This window comes from Acromyrmex echinatior, chromosome 1 (assembly GCF_024713525.1).
Source record: "Acromyrmex echinatior isolate Ae372 chromosome 1, ASM2471352v2, whole genome shotgun sequence".
Lineage (NCBI taxonomy): Eukaryota > Metazoa > Arthropoda > Insecta > Hymenoptera > Formicidae > Acromyrmex > Acromyrmex echinatior.
Genome location: NC_141852.1, coordinates 11,499,362 through 11,517,322, shown reverse-complemented (window position 1 = coordinate 11,517,322; position 17,961 = coordinate 11,499,362). Strand labels below are relative to the sequence as shown.

At 31.7% G+C, this 17,961-nt stretch overlaps 3 protein-coding genes across 4 annotated transcripts; 1 reads left to right on the top strand and 2 right to left on the bottom strand.

Moving 5' to 3' along the window:
* Window positions 1-2,411: 2,411 nt before the first annotated feature.
* Window positions 2,412-5,752, top strand: LOC105146035 (uncharacterized). Of its 2 annotated transcripts, XM_011056064.2 has the most exons (9): window positions 2,412-2,606; window positions 2,827-2,882; window positions 4,106-4,252; window positions 4,335-4,446; window positions 4,535-4,696; window positions 4,780-5,010; window positions 5,073-5,204; window positions 5,326-5,498; window positions 5,592-5,752. In XM_011056064.2, the coding sequence occupies exons 3-9, from the start codon at window positions 4,110-4,112 to the stop codon at window positions 5,665-5,667; spliced, it is 1,029 nt and encodes a 342-aa protein (XP_011054366.1). In that variant the 5' UTR covers window positions 2,412-2,606; window positions 2,827-2,882; window positions 4,106-4,109; the 3' UTR covers window positions 5,668-5,752. The 2 variants fall into 2 exon arrangements, with proteins under 2 accessions (XP_011054366.1, XP_011054365.1); XM_011056063.2 differs by lacking the exon at window positions 2,827-2,882.
* Window positions 5,665-7,532, bottom strand: LOC105146036 (N-acetyltransferase family 8 member 7). The gene is made up of 2 exons (XM_011056067.2): window positions 7,066-7,532; window positions 5,665-6,466 (listed from the first exon to the last, which is right to left on the bottom strand). The coding sequence occupies exons 1-2, from the start codon at window positions 7,362-7,364 to the stop codon at window positions 5,950-5,952; spliced, it is 816 nt and encodes a 271-aa protein (XP_011054369.1). The 5' UTR covers window positions 7,365-7,532; the 3' UTR covers window positions 5,665-5,949.
* On the bottom strand, window positions 7,360-17,593 carry LOC105146034 (pancreatic lipase-related protein 2). Its single transcript, XM_011056062.2, has 10 exons — window positions 15,058-17,593; window positions 13,794-13,990; window positions 13,097-13,687; window positions 12,140-12,220; window positions 11,582-11,847; window positions 10,971-11,445; window positions 10,220-10,471; window positions 9,744-9,858; window positions 9,250-9,456; window positions 7,360-8,460 (listed from the first exon to the last, which is right to left on the bottom strand). The coding sequence occupies exons 3-10, from the start codon at window positions 13,179-13,181 to the stop codon at window positions 8,376-8,378; spliced, it is 1,566 nt and encodes a 521-aa protein (XP_011054364.1). The 5' UTR covers window positions 13,182-13,687; window positions 13,794-13,990; window positions 15,058-17,593; the 3' UTR covers window positions 7,360-8,375.
* Window positions 17,594-17,961: the final 368 nt, after the last annotated feature.

Genomic DNA, 17,961 nt, shown 5'->3' with positions numbered 1-17,961 from the left:
CTATCCAGATCTTTATCGAGTATACATCGAGTATACATCATGGAGCTAAATGTAAAGTCGTAAAAAAGAGAAAAAAAAATGTTACTTACATAGATAGAAGCAGCAGTGTATCGTAATGTGAGGATTTCTTTGCAGAATTTCCGCAAGACGGCCGATCGCGATGCTGATCGCGCGAGAGGAACGAGTGGACTGACCAGTGGCCTCTACCTTGGCTGTGAGTTCTCACTTCTCGATGGCCCCCTCGAGGGCACAGGGCCTCGACCGACCGGGCCCCTATTTATTACATAATCGCGCCGAGACGTCCGGTACATAACCCAGAAAACGGTTCGCTCCGAAATTACGGGGTCTTCGCGCGACAACAAAACGAAAAAGGAAAAAACGAACGCGCGCGCGACAGCGAAACAAGTGAAGTCGACGACGCTCCGAGTCTTTAACCCTGAAGTTGGCGAGAGACGCGAATTTGGAATTACGTAGAGCTATATTCATTCCCTGCTTCTATCAATAAATGCGCGCATTTATTTCTGAGATTTTATAATACATGTAACGTAAACTGTATGTTAAATACGCGCATTAACATAGGAAAAAACATACTGTAAATAATAATTTATATTTGTTTCAACTGTTTCAAAAGTTCATATATTTGCAAATCTATCATTACTACAAATCTATCAAATTTATTCTATCAAATATATTCTGAATCCTAATACATTTAATATTTCGATCAAGATTAAATTAAAACAAATTCGATTTTTTTGAAAAATATTGTAAAATTTATAGAATAAATTTATAGAATTTTTGTTTTACATAACAATGAGTTTTTCTAAAAGTTGTAAGTACATTTTAAGATTATTGTACATTTTAAGAAAATATTTTTTGTTACAGATCATTATTTAAAAGAAAAAAAAGTATATTGAGTAATCACTTTTCCTAACAATACAATGATATTTTTATGTATTGAGTTTATAAAAGTAAGGTATGAAAAAATACGAACAAAAAATAGATTATAAATCTGTTCCTCGCAGTCGCGCTACATCGTACTTTCAGTGCTTGAAATAAGACATATGATTAATTAGATGTTGGAGAGAAAAGAATATAAAACGCAAAATGTTTAGCTACGAAGAGCAAACCTTATAACAGAATAGAGAATCATGTTTGTAAATCCCGGGTAAATAGACTTTTCAAAATGTTAAAATAATATCTACCATAGAATATCAATACGTATATATATATGTATATATATATATATGTATAAAACGTCGAAAGTACGAGAGAAAAATGATGATTATAGAATTCCTAAATAATGCGAATAATCTGTATTGCGTTCTAATTTTTTTAACGCTACTTGAAGTTATTCACAGAATTAAAAATAATCGAATTATAAATAAAATAAGAGGAAATACGACTTGCCTTTTCTCGTTCTCTAACTAAACTTTTAAATAAGCGTTTTTATTTAATCAAAGTGTTGTTAGAAACGATATAATCTTTATATTCTAAAATATAATAATTATAAACATTATCATCATATGTATTATCATATCATCTTATATTGTTACTATTAAATATTACATTATTATGTTGATAGCAACACGAAAGAGTACTATTAAAACACAACATGAAGTAATAAAAAAAACACTATGCAGATCTGATTCAAGAAAAACAACATTTTATGCATGCATGTTAACAGTTAATTTCTATGTAAATTTCTAAAATGGGAAAAATAGAGAAGCAAATTTTTATGTAAATTTATCGATAAAGTAGAACTTCGGCAGATTTCCGTTTAATCAGTAACTGGTACTACATAACAGCGTGCAGCGTTGTTGAACTAATAGATCTGTTTTTCATTCCTGCACTCTATGAACTGGTGCACTGATGCATAGTGTAATAAGTTGAAATAAAACAGATATATTTATTTCATTTTAATTTATTGTACAGTATATATCAGATCAGGAAGTGCAGGAATAAAAAACAGAGACTTATGCCGATATTCATAGTCAGGTCTTATATTTTTTCTTAAATTTAAGGCCTCAGATACTTTACAAATAAATTTAAGGAAGCCTTAAGTACAAGGTCTGACTATGAATACGAGCATTAGGGTCACTTTAAGAAACTTAATTAATCGATTAGTCCATTGAAATTGATCAAAAGCATTTTGTTTGACGGCAGGTGCAATTGACCAATTCTAATGGACTAATCGGTCGATTTAGGACCATGGCACATAAAAAAACTTAAGCAGTAAAACGTAAGCGAATTGACCAGTCACGGTAGAGTCCGTACATGTAGAGTCCAACATGTCGATTTCCTTACTGTTTAAGTTTTTTGTATGCCATGGCCTTAAGTTTAAAGTGACTCTTATATTGTGAGATATGGCAACATCTCACAAAACTGCAACGTTGCATAAGTCGTTGTTATGATCAAATAAATTCCATGCATTTAGTCTCTTATCCCACTCTCCTCATTCAAAGAGCGGTATCATAAGTGCACGATAACACTCGATTAAAATCCGTTCACTTGGGTAATATAAGCTCAATCCAAGTTTTATTGCCGTGAGACGTGGTCATCACGATAAATCTCCATTATCACTGCGATATCTGGAAACCAATAAACAAGTACGAACATATTTTCGAAAATAGTGAAAAGATAACAGTCGACGTTGTGCAACTCTTGCAACTCACTTGTAATATATCTTAAACGAATAAATTAAAATATATATCTGTGTGTATATATAAATATACGCGATTGATATAATTGTAGCTAAGTAAATTTTTTTCTTAATTGAATATTGTTAGATATCATTATTTTATATTCTTACTATTGCGCATCTATCAGGGTATCCAGCGATATCTGACATTAATCAATTCAAGGACAGTTCCAGAACATTTCAGGTAAAAATCCAAATTTTCCAGGTTAATTTTTTTCGATTAATTTTCATTAGTTAATTAATTTTTGTTGATTCACGCAATATTATATATTTTGTATTCAAGTTACGATCCAATATGACGAATTAATTAAAACGCAAACAAATTTGGAATATCATTTAATGCTTTATAAATAATATTAAACAAACATAATTTAACGTAAATATAATAATTTCTTTATTACATCCTATTTTATAAATTTATACATTAAATTCAAATTTTCTACTAGTAATTTTCTCTTTACTGCATCTTTAAGAATATATATTCGGATATAATTTTTCTTTTTGTTATCACAAACATCAACTTATAAAATTATTAATTTATTTTCGCTTCATTAAATTATTAATCCAATTTTTAATGTTCGCACTTGTTTTCAAAAGCTTTATCTAAAATCATCGTAAAATTTATCGTTGACATAGTTTTGCGCACGCGCAGAAATATGTCTTATCTTTTTCATGTGATCTGATTTTTTTAAATAAAAGAATGACAAAAATCCCAGGTCAATCTTGAAATTCAAGAATTGATCTGGAATTTTTGAGTTTTTTGGAATAACTTAAATTCCAAAATAATTCCAAGATTCAAGAATATTCGAGGATATTCGCTGGACACTCTGGTTATATATAATGTTTTTATATCTTTCATTTCATTTTTCTTTTCTTTATAGAAATAATGTACATAATTAAATATCTATAGAAGAATATACAAAAAGATTGTCACTGTCCGGTAACAATTGTTCTTAAAGCGTAGTGATTGTTTTTATCGAGTATAAATGTAACGTCTGTCACATGATATTTTTAGAATTAAAATAATGATAGAATAAAATATTTTACATTTTATACGTGAGAATTTATATATAAAATAATAATATAATAGACATTTTGATTTTATCATTATTTTACTTTTTTTATTAAAAAATTATATATTAAATATTTATTCTATCATAACTTCATCTATATTGTATATATAAAAAAAGTAAAATAACGATGTGTGATATATATATATATATATATATATATATATATATCACATATCGTTATTTTTATATACAAGCGATGTCAGAAAAAAGTATACAGATATCTATCTCCCCAAGCGAAGTCTCTAACTTATTGTTAAAGAAAATCTTAACATAGGAAATTGAGCCTTCGGAAATCACTTCAATTTTCAATCTTCCTTTATCGTAATATTTTCAGAAATATGTTTCCTCCTACCTACGTCGAGGGTTTTCACGATCCCGAAGCGGTAAAAGCTATGGAATACAAAGAGCTCGGAAAAACAGGGATGTTTGTGAGCAAATTAGCTTTTGGTTCCGCTACACTATGTGCTCTTTACAATTTAAGGTAAAATTATTTATCATTCGTGCGAGTGTTATGTTAAACGACATGATGTAATAATTATTACATAGCTATATTATTACTGCAGTAACGAAGCAGAGGCTATCGAAACTGTACGTCAGGCAATAAAACAAGGCATTAATTATATTGATACCGCACCATGGTACGGTCAAGGCCAATCTGAGGCAATACTTGGCAAGGTATGCAAAAATTTATTAAAAAGATTACAGAATTTTTTTTTTCGTATATCGAACGACTGATGTTTTATCTCGCATTTATTTATTATAGGCTTTAAAGGGGATTCCGCGCAAAGCTTATTACATCTCGACGAAAGTTGGCAGATATGAATTAGATTACGACAATATGTTCAATTTCACCGTCGAGAAAACTCGGCAGAGTTTTAAAAAGAGTTTAGAATTGTTGGGACTAGATTATGTTGATCTTATTCAGGTAAAATATTGCACATTGTCATTTCATGTGAATAAAATTAAATCTAATAAAACAATTGAACGTTTAAAAAATAAAATTTACAGATTCACGATATTGACTTTGCACCCACAATGGATGTAATAGTCACACAAACTTTGCCGGAATTGTCGAAATACGTGGCTGATGGCAAAGCAAGGCATTTAGGTGTAACTGCATACACATTGTCCGCACTGAAAGAATGCGTCGAAAAGAGTAACGTTGTAGCCACTGTATTGAGTTATTCGAGAAATACTCTCATCGATGACACTTTGTTGGAGTACATTCCATTCTTTAAGGTGCGCATATCATTTCGTGTCGCATATCGCCACGTTTCATGACAATTTCATTAATTATCTAGGAGCATAAAATTGGTTTAATTAACGCCGCCGCACTGTGTATGGGTTTGTTAACGAATAACGGGCCACAGAGCTGGCATTCAGCCTCCGACGAAACGAAGAAACAATGCGCGAAAGCTGCGCAATACTGCAAGGTTCGTTAACAATAGACAGACATCAATTAAAAAGACACATTGTAGTGGAACTATTGTACTTGACTATCAAGTTATCTGTTGCTGTAATCCTGAAAAAAATAACATTATAAAAAAATAACAGGATCGCGACGTAGAACTCAGTAAACTGGCGATATGGCACTCCATGCAATGCGCGGATGTGGACACCAATCTAGTTGGAATACAAAACATGAAGGAGTTGCAGATAAATCTGGATGTGACGCTAAATGGCATTACGGAAAAAGAAAAGACAGTGTTGAAAGAAATTGAAGAAAAGTGAGTTTCATTAAAATTTTTTCTATTGCAATGCATCTTAACTTTTTTCAGCTTATTCTTTTAAACCGGAATATGGAAATGTTTATTCTCTAGGTTTCTATCAACGAAAAATCATCACTGGGAAGGTAAAGACGTCCGTATGTACAAAGAAGGCCTCAAGAAGAAATGAGAAATATATACTTTTATTTCTACTGTTTATATATCATTTATAGAATTCTATGAAATATGTAACAATACATGGAATGCGTAACAAACATTTCGTAAAAAATAATACCCTTCTCTCCGTTATTAGTGAATCTAAAATTTAGGTAATACTAAGCGTAACATTCAGGTAGATCACTATTTGGCTCGAGCACTTTGTTTAATTGAGAACACAGTAACAGTTGATCAGTCTCATTCGCTTTTCAAGAGATTCGTTATCTCACAATTAGCATACTATAAAAATATATCATTAGAATTGAGTGAAAAATGCTTTTTCAAAATTTAACGTAGGTGAGTAATTGTTCTCCATCGGTTTGATCTGATATGTTAATTCGTACATTAATATTGTTATATACGATCTTAGGATAGACTTGTGATACATTTGTTTAAGTTCAAACCCTTTTTTAAAGCACAATTCTCTACCTTCTTCTGTATATTCAGAAGCTACTATATTAGCACAGCTATATCCTGCGTCAATCGCAAATTGTACAGCATCGTTGAGTAGGCATGATGCTATACCTTTTCTCCGATATTGTTCATGCACGCACAGTCTCTTTATCCACGCACTTCGATCTAACCTGTAACTCTTGCCTAAACTGACAGTTCCTACTATTTTCTTGGCTTGTAAGGAGACATCTAACTTGGCTTGATAAAATTGTTCTTCCCTCATTACAGTATAATGTACCTCCTTAGGCTGCTGTGTCATCAGGTAAGGCTCAAACGCCTCAGCAACCCAGAAGCAGGAGAAGGCGTTCGACATGTAAAGTCTGTGGACAAAAACATTGAAATGTTACAATAGATTGTCTCGAATAATTCGATAAGTATCATTAATAATTTAGAACTGATGGTATATTTATTAGATTCATTCAATTATAAATTTCTTTGTCAAAAATGCCAATTTAATTTTCTTTATGCTACATCAGCAAGTTTGGATTATTCTTATAAAAATATATCTAATATTCATTCTTTTTTGTATAAGTTATGTCACTCTGGTTCTTTGACATAATAATATGTCTTTTAATTAATATAAATTGAATAGATTTTTTACAGACTTGATATCAGTAGGCCTGTTTTTTTTAGCTTCCTGCATGGTTCATCTTTCTTCCTTTTCTCTTCACATTGGAGGAAAAAAAAGAGGAAAAATAACTTATTCAAGAAGTTCAAAAGCTAAAAAGAACAGATCCAATAATTATTATTAAGGTCTCTTCTTTTTAATTCTGAATTTCTTGCACAGTTCATTTTTCTTTCTTTTTCCTCCACATTGAAAAGAAAAAGAGGAAAGGCGAATCATGCAAGAACTTTAGCTAAAAAGAATAAACTATAGATTGGTCAGCTCCAAAGAGTTAAACGATTTATGATAAAATACCTCGGAATGTTAGCCACCTCTCCATTGATCTCCGTTAGCTTTGCAGCGAAAGTGGCGTATGTTCCAATATATATCAATGCTATGACTACAGGTACAACTAAGAGGCACACAGTTAACGGCATCCCGAAGAAGATAAACATTATTGCGGACAACAGAATAATCAACTGAAATGTTATCTCTTTGAATAGCATTCCGCAGAATGTGGCACTTAGGGACGACATCACGCAATCTCTGATTAATTTCCTGCAACCGGTCTCGTCGCCAGGCTTGAAGGCACGTACGATTACGATGTGGCTCATTCTCGAGGAGCACTTTAGGTCAAGCTATATAATATGCATCTGCTAGATACGCTGGGTCATCTTATTTATTCCGTTACGTTCTCGTTATTGTTTACTTGTTGGCTCACTATCATTAATTTAAGGTTAGGATACACAGAGCAGCAGAGCACTCATTACTCAAGTTAACTCAAGTATCGCGAGAGCGAGTGAGAAAATTATATCAGTGCCATCTGTGCGCAATGATCCGAATTAAAAAAGATCGCATTCCTATTACGTTATCAGAATATGCCAAAAATGTTGTTACCTATCCTTTTCTCGTCAACGATTTAATATTTTTATCTATTATAATATTTTAAATTACGAGATTTTTTTATCTACAATACATTGATGGCACTTCGTCGATGAGAGAGGCAGTTTCTTCGCATGAAGTTGCTAATTTTAAACACCTGCGTGAAGTTGTCCGCGCGTACTTTGAATTTCTCGCCAGTCATTACAAGTTCGGTGGGCGTCGTGTGCGTGTGATGTGTGCGACGAATCGTCATATCTTTTCGCGTTATTTATTCGTTCATGGCAGATCGTGCGTGTCATAAGCGTCGGAAGTGTTGTGTAAAGCGCCGGGTGACTTTCATATCGTGGTAATGGACCATGTTTTTCAAATCAACATGTGTTGGCCGAGCGAATGTTTGGAGCCTCCAGAATGACGGAATGGCGGCGCGAAGACACGGCATCGGTCGGCGAGTGCAGAGAATCGGTAAAGTAAAATAATTTTCACATCTGCATGCTTATTAATTTTTACCACGTTAATTTAATCACGTGATTTGTCGGAATGAGGCACTCGAATTTGATACTCAATTTTTTATACATTGTGGCGACAAGAACAGAAAGTAGGTTATTAGGTTAGATTAAATTAATTTGTGCGCTTTGTGGGAAGTGTTGTAAAACAAGTGAAAACTTGCGATTTTTTTTTTAAAACGTCACTTGTAGAGGCACTTTTATTCGAATATAAAACTGCTATATCGTGGCAGAACTATTTTACGACGGTGTGCAGCGTTCATTTTTCAATTCTACATGCATCTCGTGTGAATTAATTATAGTATTCGTTCTGCAATATTCCCACCTGGATGATAAAAAATGAATTTAATTAACTATTGTATGGTGCAGTTTATTTCAGTTTATTGCATAAAGCTCATTTTGGACGATCTATTGCATCAGATTTCAGTATAAAATTCTAGTTATAATTTTTGAATGTTGTACACTTTAAATATATACACAGAAAAAAAAATTGATTTTTAAATAAATATTTTTTTAAATAGTTTTAAGTAAATATTTACTAAATGTAAACATATATTTATTTAATAGACAAGAATCATTAATTTTATTTAAATATCATTTTCTTTTATTGAACAAATATTTATTTACTCTAAATAAATATTTACTTGGAACTATTAAAAAAAAATTTACTCAGAGTTAATAATTTTTGTTCAGTGTATATAAATATATTTATATATATTTTATATATGTTTACAATAGATAAATGTATAAAATATATTATATATATTTAATAATAAAAATTATAAATTTATAAAAATATATATTTTATAGATTTAAAAATTAATTATTTAATTATATATTAATATATGAAATATAATACAATAAATATATATATTTACATTAAATTAAATAGTTATGTGTATTTTACATAATTTCTTTTAATATTTTATGGCATATAAAATTATAAATAGAATTTCCGAATTCTGATCAAATTATATATTGTTTATAATTGATTTAAATATGTAAATAAATTTAATCATGAAACATGATAGAATATTAACCGTCTTTTCTTTGTTTAAATAAATTTAACAGCTAATGAGGTTTTCAAATCAAAATTGTTATGACGTATATTTACCTATAGCCCTTACGATCTTCCAGACTTAGTTTATTGAAAAGTATTATGTCTGCATCGGGATCTTGTGCAACATCCTCCTCTGTTTTGTTAGCGGTGCGCTGATATGAGATAACACCGGTGATCGATGCAGTGTTTTCCGTTAACGCATCAAAATCCACCGCCGCAATGTTATAAAATATCATTTGTTCGTTTCTTTGTTTGAGCAATCTTGAATAATATTTAGAATTAATAGTTTTGCTGCATGTAAATTAATGCTTATGAAACTCGAACATTCTTTTTTTATCAAATTACACAGTATTTATCCGCATGCGTTGTGCAAATATGCATTGTTATTAAGAAATATAATTAAGTCACTATCTTCGATAAAAATTGCAAAACCTTATATCAATTACGTAATCAAAACTTTTTAAATTTGTACGACATTTATTTTAATTGTCGATGAGGATAGTTACTTACATTAAAATAATCTTTATATATAAGTGATTTTAACTTACATGCATTGAATTTTGAAGAGCGTTGTAGAATTAGCAAGAAAAATTCTGAAGAACAATATACCAGATGTTTTTAACATATCTTCGGACGTCATTATTGATGCCCTGACTGGTTTACCTAAAATTTATGAGAATATTAAATTAATATACATAAAATTGCATAATTAATTGTTAAAAAAGATTTTAGCAATTAATTGTGCAAAATTAATGTTAAGAGACTTTTTCCAAGTTTATAATTATTTATAATAGTAAATCCCTTAACATTAATTTTGCACGATTAATTGCTAAAATTTTTTTCAACAATTGTGTAATTTTATGTAAATACATATAAGAAATTATTCGTTTAAATAATATGTTTATATGGAATTTCATTTAACATAAATTAGTATTAATAAACAGTATTAATAAACAAAATTAATGTCAATAATACGCTGTTTCAATAGACATTTATTCCAATAAAAAGGTAATTATTCTAATACCGCAAAACGGTGTTTCGGCTTTAGTCGCCAGATAATAGCTTCCCAATGGTCCACGATTAGCCGCATAACCCATCTCTTGATTCCAATTCGTTGATTCCATAGGGAAGCATGTTCCTTTTGCATAGGATATTCTTCTTTGTTGACAAGGCCATGCAATGAATCTGCATTTCTCATTTTGTGAGCGAACGCTCTCTATATAGAGCTGAAAAGCTCTTAAATGACTACACGCTATATTCTTGTCCAATAAATCTTCTATAATAAGTGATAAAAAAAATTAATGATTTGCTACTTTATAAAAGTATAAGTACATTTTTTTTCTAATGGAAAGCGGGTTAAATGTTTTATGATATACCGCAAAACAAATTCAGAACTTTTTTGTCTGGACGTTATCTATAATTTGCTATTAATGTATTGAATGCACATAAAAAATTGAATGATTACATAAAAAATTATGTAATAAATTTAAAAAACTGTGAGAATAAAATATTCCAAAACTTAGGCATGATATAAATTTGTTTCGACAATAATTTTAAAGCAGATATTCATACGGTTCTTATATTTAAGATCGTCTTTAGATGTTATAAACCAATTGCAAAGTTATATTAGTATTTTAAGACATTACTTAAGATAGTCTTGAATAATCGACTATGAATAGCCTAACTGAAGATAAATCAAAATCGAACATAATTACATAATTAAATACATAATTAAATTAAACAACTTAATCGCACTTTGATCACTCTTAACTCACCTTTTAAGTGACTGACCACCACCGAATTTTTAATGTCGGTGCAGCCAGGTTGCTCTCTACCGCCGTTAGGGAAAAAATCGATGTGTCCGATTGGCTTAAGTAGACCAAAGCCGTCCATGAAATCTTGAGAGCCATCGGTGTGAATGACATCGACGAGACGGGCGTCGGTGGCATCCAATTTTCTCGATTTCTCTCTGAACAGATGATGCCTGAAGAATGGTGACGCTGGATCGAGACCTGTTATACGACCCAGAAGTAGACTTTTTCTTTTTAATACTTCCGAGGCGCAGCCAGCCACGTGCGCGCCAAGACTGAAACCGATTACGTGAATGTCGGCGGGATCGACACCCAAATTGATGGTATCTAAAAGCACCAAAGCCAGTTGCCGGCCAACTAATTCGCTATTTGCTACAGCATTTCCGTAAGAAGTGCCCGCCCCCTTTGTCCAGTCCAAGATGATAACATTCGCGTCTTCCTGTATGTTAAATAGAATTTTAAAACTCTCAAAAATGTTTCAACGATGGCTTGAGAATTTTTTTATTTTAAATTGGAAAAGAAAAGAATAATTTATCTAAAGTGTAAAAATTGAAAGATAAAATGCTGAAAATTACTAAATCGAGAAGAAAATTTATGCCGAGTATTGCGCCAACGTCGCTCCCACTGCCCTTGAAACCGTGTATCAACACTCTGAGAGGCTTGCTAACATTGAATCGAGAATGTACGATAGATTTTAAATCATCCCCGTACTGTAAGGGTTCCGGTTTTTGCCGGTCCGCACGTGTATAGAGGAAGAACCTAGTTTGAATTACACTAGGATGCTCTGGCGCTCGTTTTATCGATAAATGCTGTGGCGGATCCGCAAAGCAACCGAGTAGATCTGAAATATTTTTTTATATTTTTCATTATCGGAATACTCATTCGTTTTAGGATATGTTAAAACTCAGCAAAAATAAATCGTTTTATATTTTATCGTGTTATATTTTAGTTTGAAACTCTTTTGGTTTGAAATTTTATTATTTTAACATTCACAACATTAAGAATAAATAAAAATTATTTTAAAATTTATTCGGGAAGAATTTACAATGTAATTGTCAATTTATATTTAATTACTTTATATTAATGCAATAATGGAAATTATTCCCCATAAAAGTAATCTATTGTTATCTTACCGTAACAGACTTTAGTTTTTTCTTCACGAGAGATGGCAAACCGTCTTAGCATAACACGATTCCGTCCCGTGAAAAGTTTGACTGCAAAAAGATACGATATTACCTTGGAAGAATTCAATAACAAGTCTTTAATCGTGGTATTGTACATCCGTTTATTGATCAATTTTTATTTGCCTGATCGCCCCACTTATATTTTACTTTCACCCGGAGCACCGCAAATTATCAATCGTGCAGCATCGCTTCAGTATGATTTCCGCGCTGGTGGATGCTACAGCCTGCGTTCGCATTGAATTTTCGATCTATCACAATATTGCATTATACAATCCTATTATAATAGTTGCGCTGTGAAAGTGTGTCGTATGTAAATACGACCTTAAGGTGCAAAGTACGCCGGTATTTCTCACTTGCAAATCATTGCGAATGTTGTTTCGTGTACATAGTGAGCGTGTATACACGTGGAATTTGTTTTACGTGATTTTTTTTTCTTATACCATTCCCGACGAGAAAATTTAGATATTCTGTTTCCGGCGACTCTCCTTTTCTCTCCTTCATATGCGCGTGCATTACGAATTACAACAATTATATAACAAATATCCGCAAATTATGCAGGACTGTTAAACTGTATTTAATCACTAATTAATCGCGTTTATATACATGGTTCGTTAACTTTACTGCATGTAAACGTGATTAGTAAAGGAGAAAATATAGTTACGTATATTTAAATGAACTTTATATACATACAATAATATCATTTCATTGATAGAATCATCTGATTATAAAAAATATGAAAAAGTTGACAGATATGTGATAAAATCATGCAGTTATCAATTTTAATGCGGCAAGGACGAAAAATTTTTTGTCACTTCTTTTATTAACGGAATATCTGATTTTTATTCCGCGAACTTGTCACGTCCTTTTTATCATCCTGACGTTCATCACATTTGTTAGCTCACTCACCAGGCTGCAATTTTCCGACGGTGGTCGTAACAACAGCAATTATCTGCAAAATAAGTAGAACGCGATAAACGTTAACTGACTGCATCTTGTCACTGAATCGTTGAAACTTCGCGTCCTTCGTTGAAATCGTTGCATCCCGCTTCTGCACCTTCTCCCACACTTTCTACCGCTTCTTCTTCTTCTTATTTCTCTTCTTCTCTCGCCGAAATACTTCGCGTTTCTGTCACGATCGGCACGACGCGCTTTTTGTTTGCCTACCGTCGGGCTTATCCAGGGAACTCTACCCAACTGTAGAAAGCGCACCTTCTATGAGTAGCCTTCTTTTTGCGCAACTACCTTTCCGCTTGCCAGAGCCTAACTGCTCTAACATTCGTCTTAGTTCGCTTTGGATTCGCAATCGAGAGAAATTGATCTATTTTATATCTTTTTTATGTCATCTATGATGTCGTATTTTTTCTACTTTTTCTATTTTTGCACTTTCTAAAGAGATATTAGAAGACTGCAAAAAAAGATAAATCAATGTCATAATTTAATGATTTAAATCTGAAGAACTCTCCTTTTCTTTATTCAGAAATGAAGATCTTGTGTGATCTGTCGAGAAAATATGCCAATTTATATATAAAAAAATATATATACATGTATATATATATATATATATATATATATATATATATATATATATATTCTTAATAATCACCTATAGGTTTAAGTTCAGTGACATTGGCGCGCGAGTACGCTTTCGCTGAATAACTGCAACTGCATTGACATGATGTAACTGTGTCATACTATCCAGAATAAATAGAAACTGCGTACGCGCGGTCGAACATGCGTCGATGCATCGCTATTCGCTTTCACTCAAATAAATTATATGTGACGTGTCCTCTGGCATGAAACCTGACATCGTATGAAATGGAAAACGGATCGATTTGTCCATTTATGAACAAGTTAATAGGTTGGAGTAAATGTGCTAAAGAAGTCTTTTTACATGACTGTTTTGTATAATCGTGTATGAATTATTGTCGAATTAATGTATTGTTACGAAACAGTATTATTTTAGAATGCTTGTTTCTAAAGCAGAAACCTATTTTATGGATCAATATACGGTTAATTTACTTGCAGACCGACCGAGTGAGTTTCGCGATCGTGCATGAACCCTCAAATTATATAAATCGAAAGCAAGTTAATTATAAGTTATGAATATCTCGGTTACGCTTTGCTTATATCGATTTTCCGCATTTACATAATTCTAAAGCAATGCGCGCAAAAGTTGATTCTTAATTGGCGCTTTCAAAACATTTAACTCGGATGATAAATGTAAAAACAGTTATTTGAATCAATAATTTGCTTTAACTTTTTTTATATAAATGTGAAAAAAGAACTAAAAAATTAACAAAAAATATATAGAAATTATATTATTTTTCAAAAATTAATTTCTTTTTGTTCCTATAAATATTAAAAATTGTAATATAAAAATTTTATATATAATTTATGTGTTTAAACACCGACTGAGCTTTACTTATTTTAATTTCTTAAAATTAATAAATTTTGTTTACTAGAACTGTGTACATTTGAAAAATACAGAAAACGAGTATTATCATGATTTTTCGCATTTATATAATTCTGAAGCAATGTACATAAAATTTAACTCTAATTGCCTCTTTCGTAACAATTAACTCGGATGATGTAAAAACAGGTATATTAAATCAATAATACCGCATAAAAACAACAAGCAATAATACCAGATATATAAAACAGCAAGATATATAATATCAGCTGTAAAGACAGCTATTTAAATCAATTAATACCAGGCATTTTCACTTTTTCAATAAACATATAGAAAGAATTAATAAATTAGCAAAATAAAGACTGTTATATCTATTATTATTTTTCAGAATTATTAATTTCTTCTCAATATGAAGATAAAAATTTTAACATGTAAACACCGATTGAATTTTACTTACCTCAATTTTTTAAATTTAATAAATTTTTCAGCTAGTACTGTATACATTTGAAAACACAGAAAACGAACAATTGTCACGTATATGCTTCAGTAGATTTTGTGTAGAAAAATAACTGATATGAAGAAGGGCACAGATACGTACTAGATTACTTATAACATATTTATTTGTAATGTTTTATTAATATACTCCTTACCGTAGACATATATTTATATCGTATGGCAGCATATTATTATGATATTGTATAATATAGGTGAGGTTTGACTGACAGAACGATTCATTTTTTTTTTCTCTTATTACTCTCCGCGGCCGAAGAACGACACACGCTTATTCATTACTCCCTTCCTCGCTCATTCATATCCGAAATCACACACACGTACACGTACGCACGCACATATTCAAACACACACTCGCATTCATCTACGTACACTGGGCTCTCTTAATTATTCCATTTATTCTGCTACAGTCTCTTTCGCACCTTCGTCTCGCATTTTCGCGAATCGACAAAGCCGCCCGAACGTTCTTTCTCTCATTATTTTCCCATGACAGTCTCTCGACTGATATTTCACGTTCGTTCCACACTTCGTCGATTCGTCTCGCGATTAACTCGCGTTCGAACTAATTAATTACGCCGCGCGCGTCACACGCGCATCGACCGCACGCGCGAACCTCTGCTAATTGCGATTATCGCTGGATCGTGCGATAATCGTGATAATTATAGTGATATATAGTCTCATTATATTACTCGCTCGTAACATTATCTCATACTTATCTCGCCTAGTTAAAATATCAATATACATTATAATATACTCTAGTAACGAGAATGCAACACGTCGTTAATTTATTATACTTTGCAACTTAGAAAAATATTCCTGGCTAGCCGCGGCCGCGTCGCGTGCGCTCTCTCGCGCGATCAATCCTTCAAAAGCGCTCGATATTGTTACATGTCTGTGTACATTCGACATATATGCTACATATACATTTATCTATATATATATATATCTATATATTTTTCATCTTTCTAATCCTCAGGGCCTTTTGCAATCGCTCAGATCCACCTATGGAAAATATTCCAAGGGATTCTCTAATTGACTAAATACGTCGATCGAAATCGATCGCTCGTTATTTCCGGGATATAGAGGAAAATTTTCCTTCAGAGGTTATCTATGAATTCTATCGATCCCTCGATTTATTTCGCATAGACGATCGGCGCTCATTCTTTTTTCAACAAACGCGCAGCTTCGTCAAAAAATTAATGTCTCTTTTACTATTTTATGTTGTATTGTGTCACTCGTAAAATATAATTAATGTCGGTGGATAATAATAAATATAATAAATTAAGTATTATATTATAAAGACATGATTTTTATGTTTTGCATTTAATCGATGTTTAATTTCCATTTTTTTCCGTCCGTTTATTACCGGAAACGAATTTTGTCGATTTACATATAAATAATATTTTTTTATACTTCTTCTAATTTATTGGCATAATTATTTTTTATTTTACGAATGACGCATAGGAAAGTATATGCTGAAATAATTTAATGAGCAGAATTGTCAAATTTCCTGGTTCGTTTTCTTCCGTTTTGTCGAATTTAAGAACATTTTAATTCTGCCGATTGTCAATTATAATCAGGCATAACCAGTTTTGATCTCAGTCGATCAAGCACCGGTCATGATCGAACAGAATTATTGACACATATTGCAGCGCGCGTTATGTTATGTCATTAAGAATGTCGAGTTAATCATTCCCGCAATTAAATAGCATATTTTGTGCTTGCTTCTCGATCGCGGATGACTCGACGCGGTCGCGATGCAATAAAATCTATGAAAACAATTAACGGAACAACGGTAGTAGTATTACCCCTTTGAAGTTGTCATGCTTTACTATATCTACTGTTGATTCTTTTCCTTTTTTTTTTATATATATCTAATCGGCTAACGAATCGCTTGTTCACGTATCGTTGACTCGCGCATCGGACTAACGCGAATCTAACACCGACTTAAGCGTCGCTTAACAGCGAAACTGGAGTCCTACGTATATCGTGTCGCACACGGTATACTCGACAAAGCTCACTCAGATTAACAATTGAGAACAAAATCAGTCATTTAAGCATTCGAGAATCATGACGACATAATTTTCCCGACGATTGACGATTTTCTTCTCGCTACGAAAATGCAGCAATCGCTTCCGAATTACAACTTAACAAACTTAACAAACATAATAACAATAACGAAAAAAAAAATGAAATGTTTAATACGCTAAATTTTATCTAAAAAAACAAAATCTGTATTTCAGCGCATCGCGCGAATTTATAAAATACTTAATAAATCTCGATTTTTTTCGTTAAAACATTCGACCATAAAATAACCATCAACCTATAGAAGAGTCTCTGAAGACATAATTTTCGTATTGTAAGAAATTTTTTTCGTTTCTTTGGTGTTAAAGTCTACTCGTATCCGCACACTGCGCTCTTGCACTTTCTTGAAATGCGTTCGGCCTTAACAACTTTCTCAATGGACAGGTATATATATATATATATATATATATATATATATATATTATATATATATATATATATATATATATATATATATATATTGTATCAACTGTCTCTTCATTAGAAATAAGCATCGCTGGAACTTAATTTGTTTACCTGAAATTAGAAGGAAATTCTATTCTAAATTCAGACAAGCAAATTTGTAGTAATTTTAAAATTAAAGAGAAATAAATTGACGACAGTAATTACTTTTATAATTATGACATATTTTGCACTAATAATAAAATTATGAAGCATAACATCTGATATCATAAATCTTTGCTGTAATATCTGATGTCTTTATATTAAAGCATATTTTGACATAATATCTCCTCTAACTTCAATTTAAACCAAATAGATTAAGATA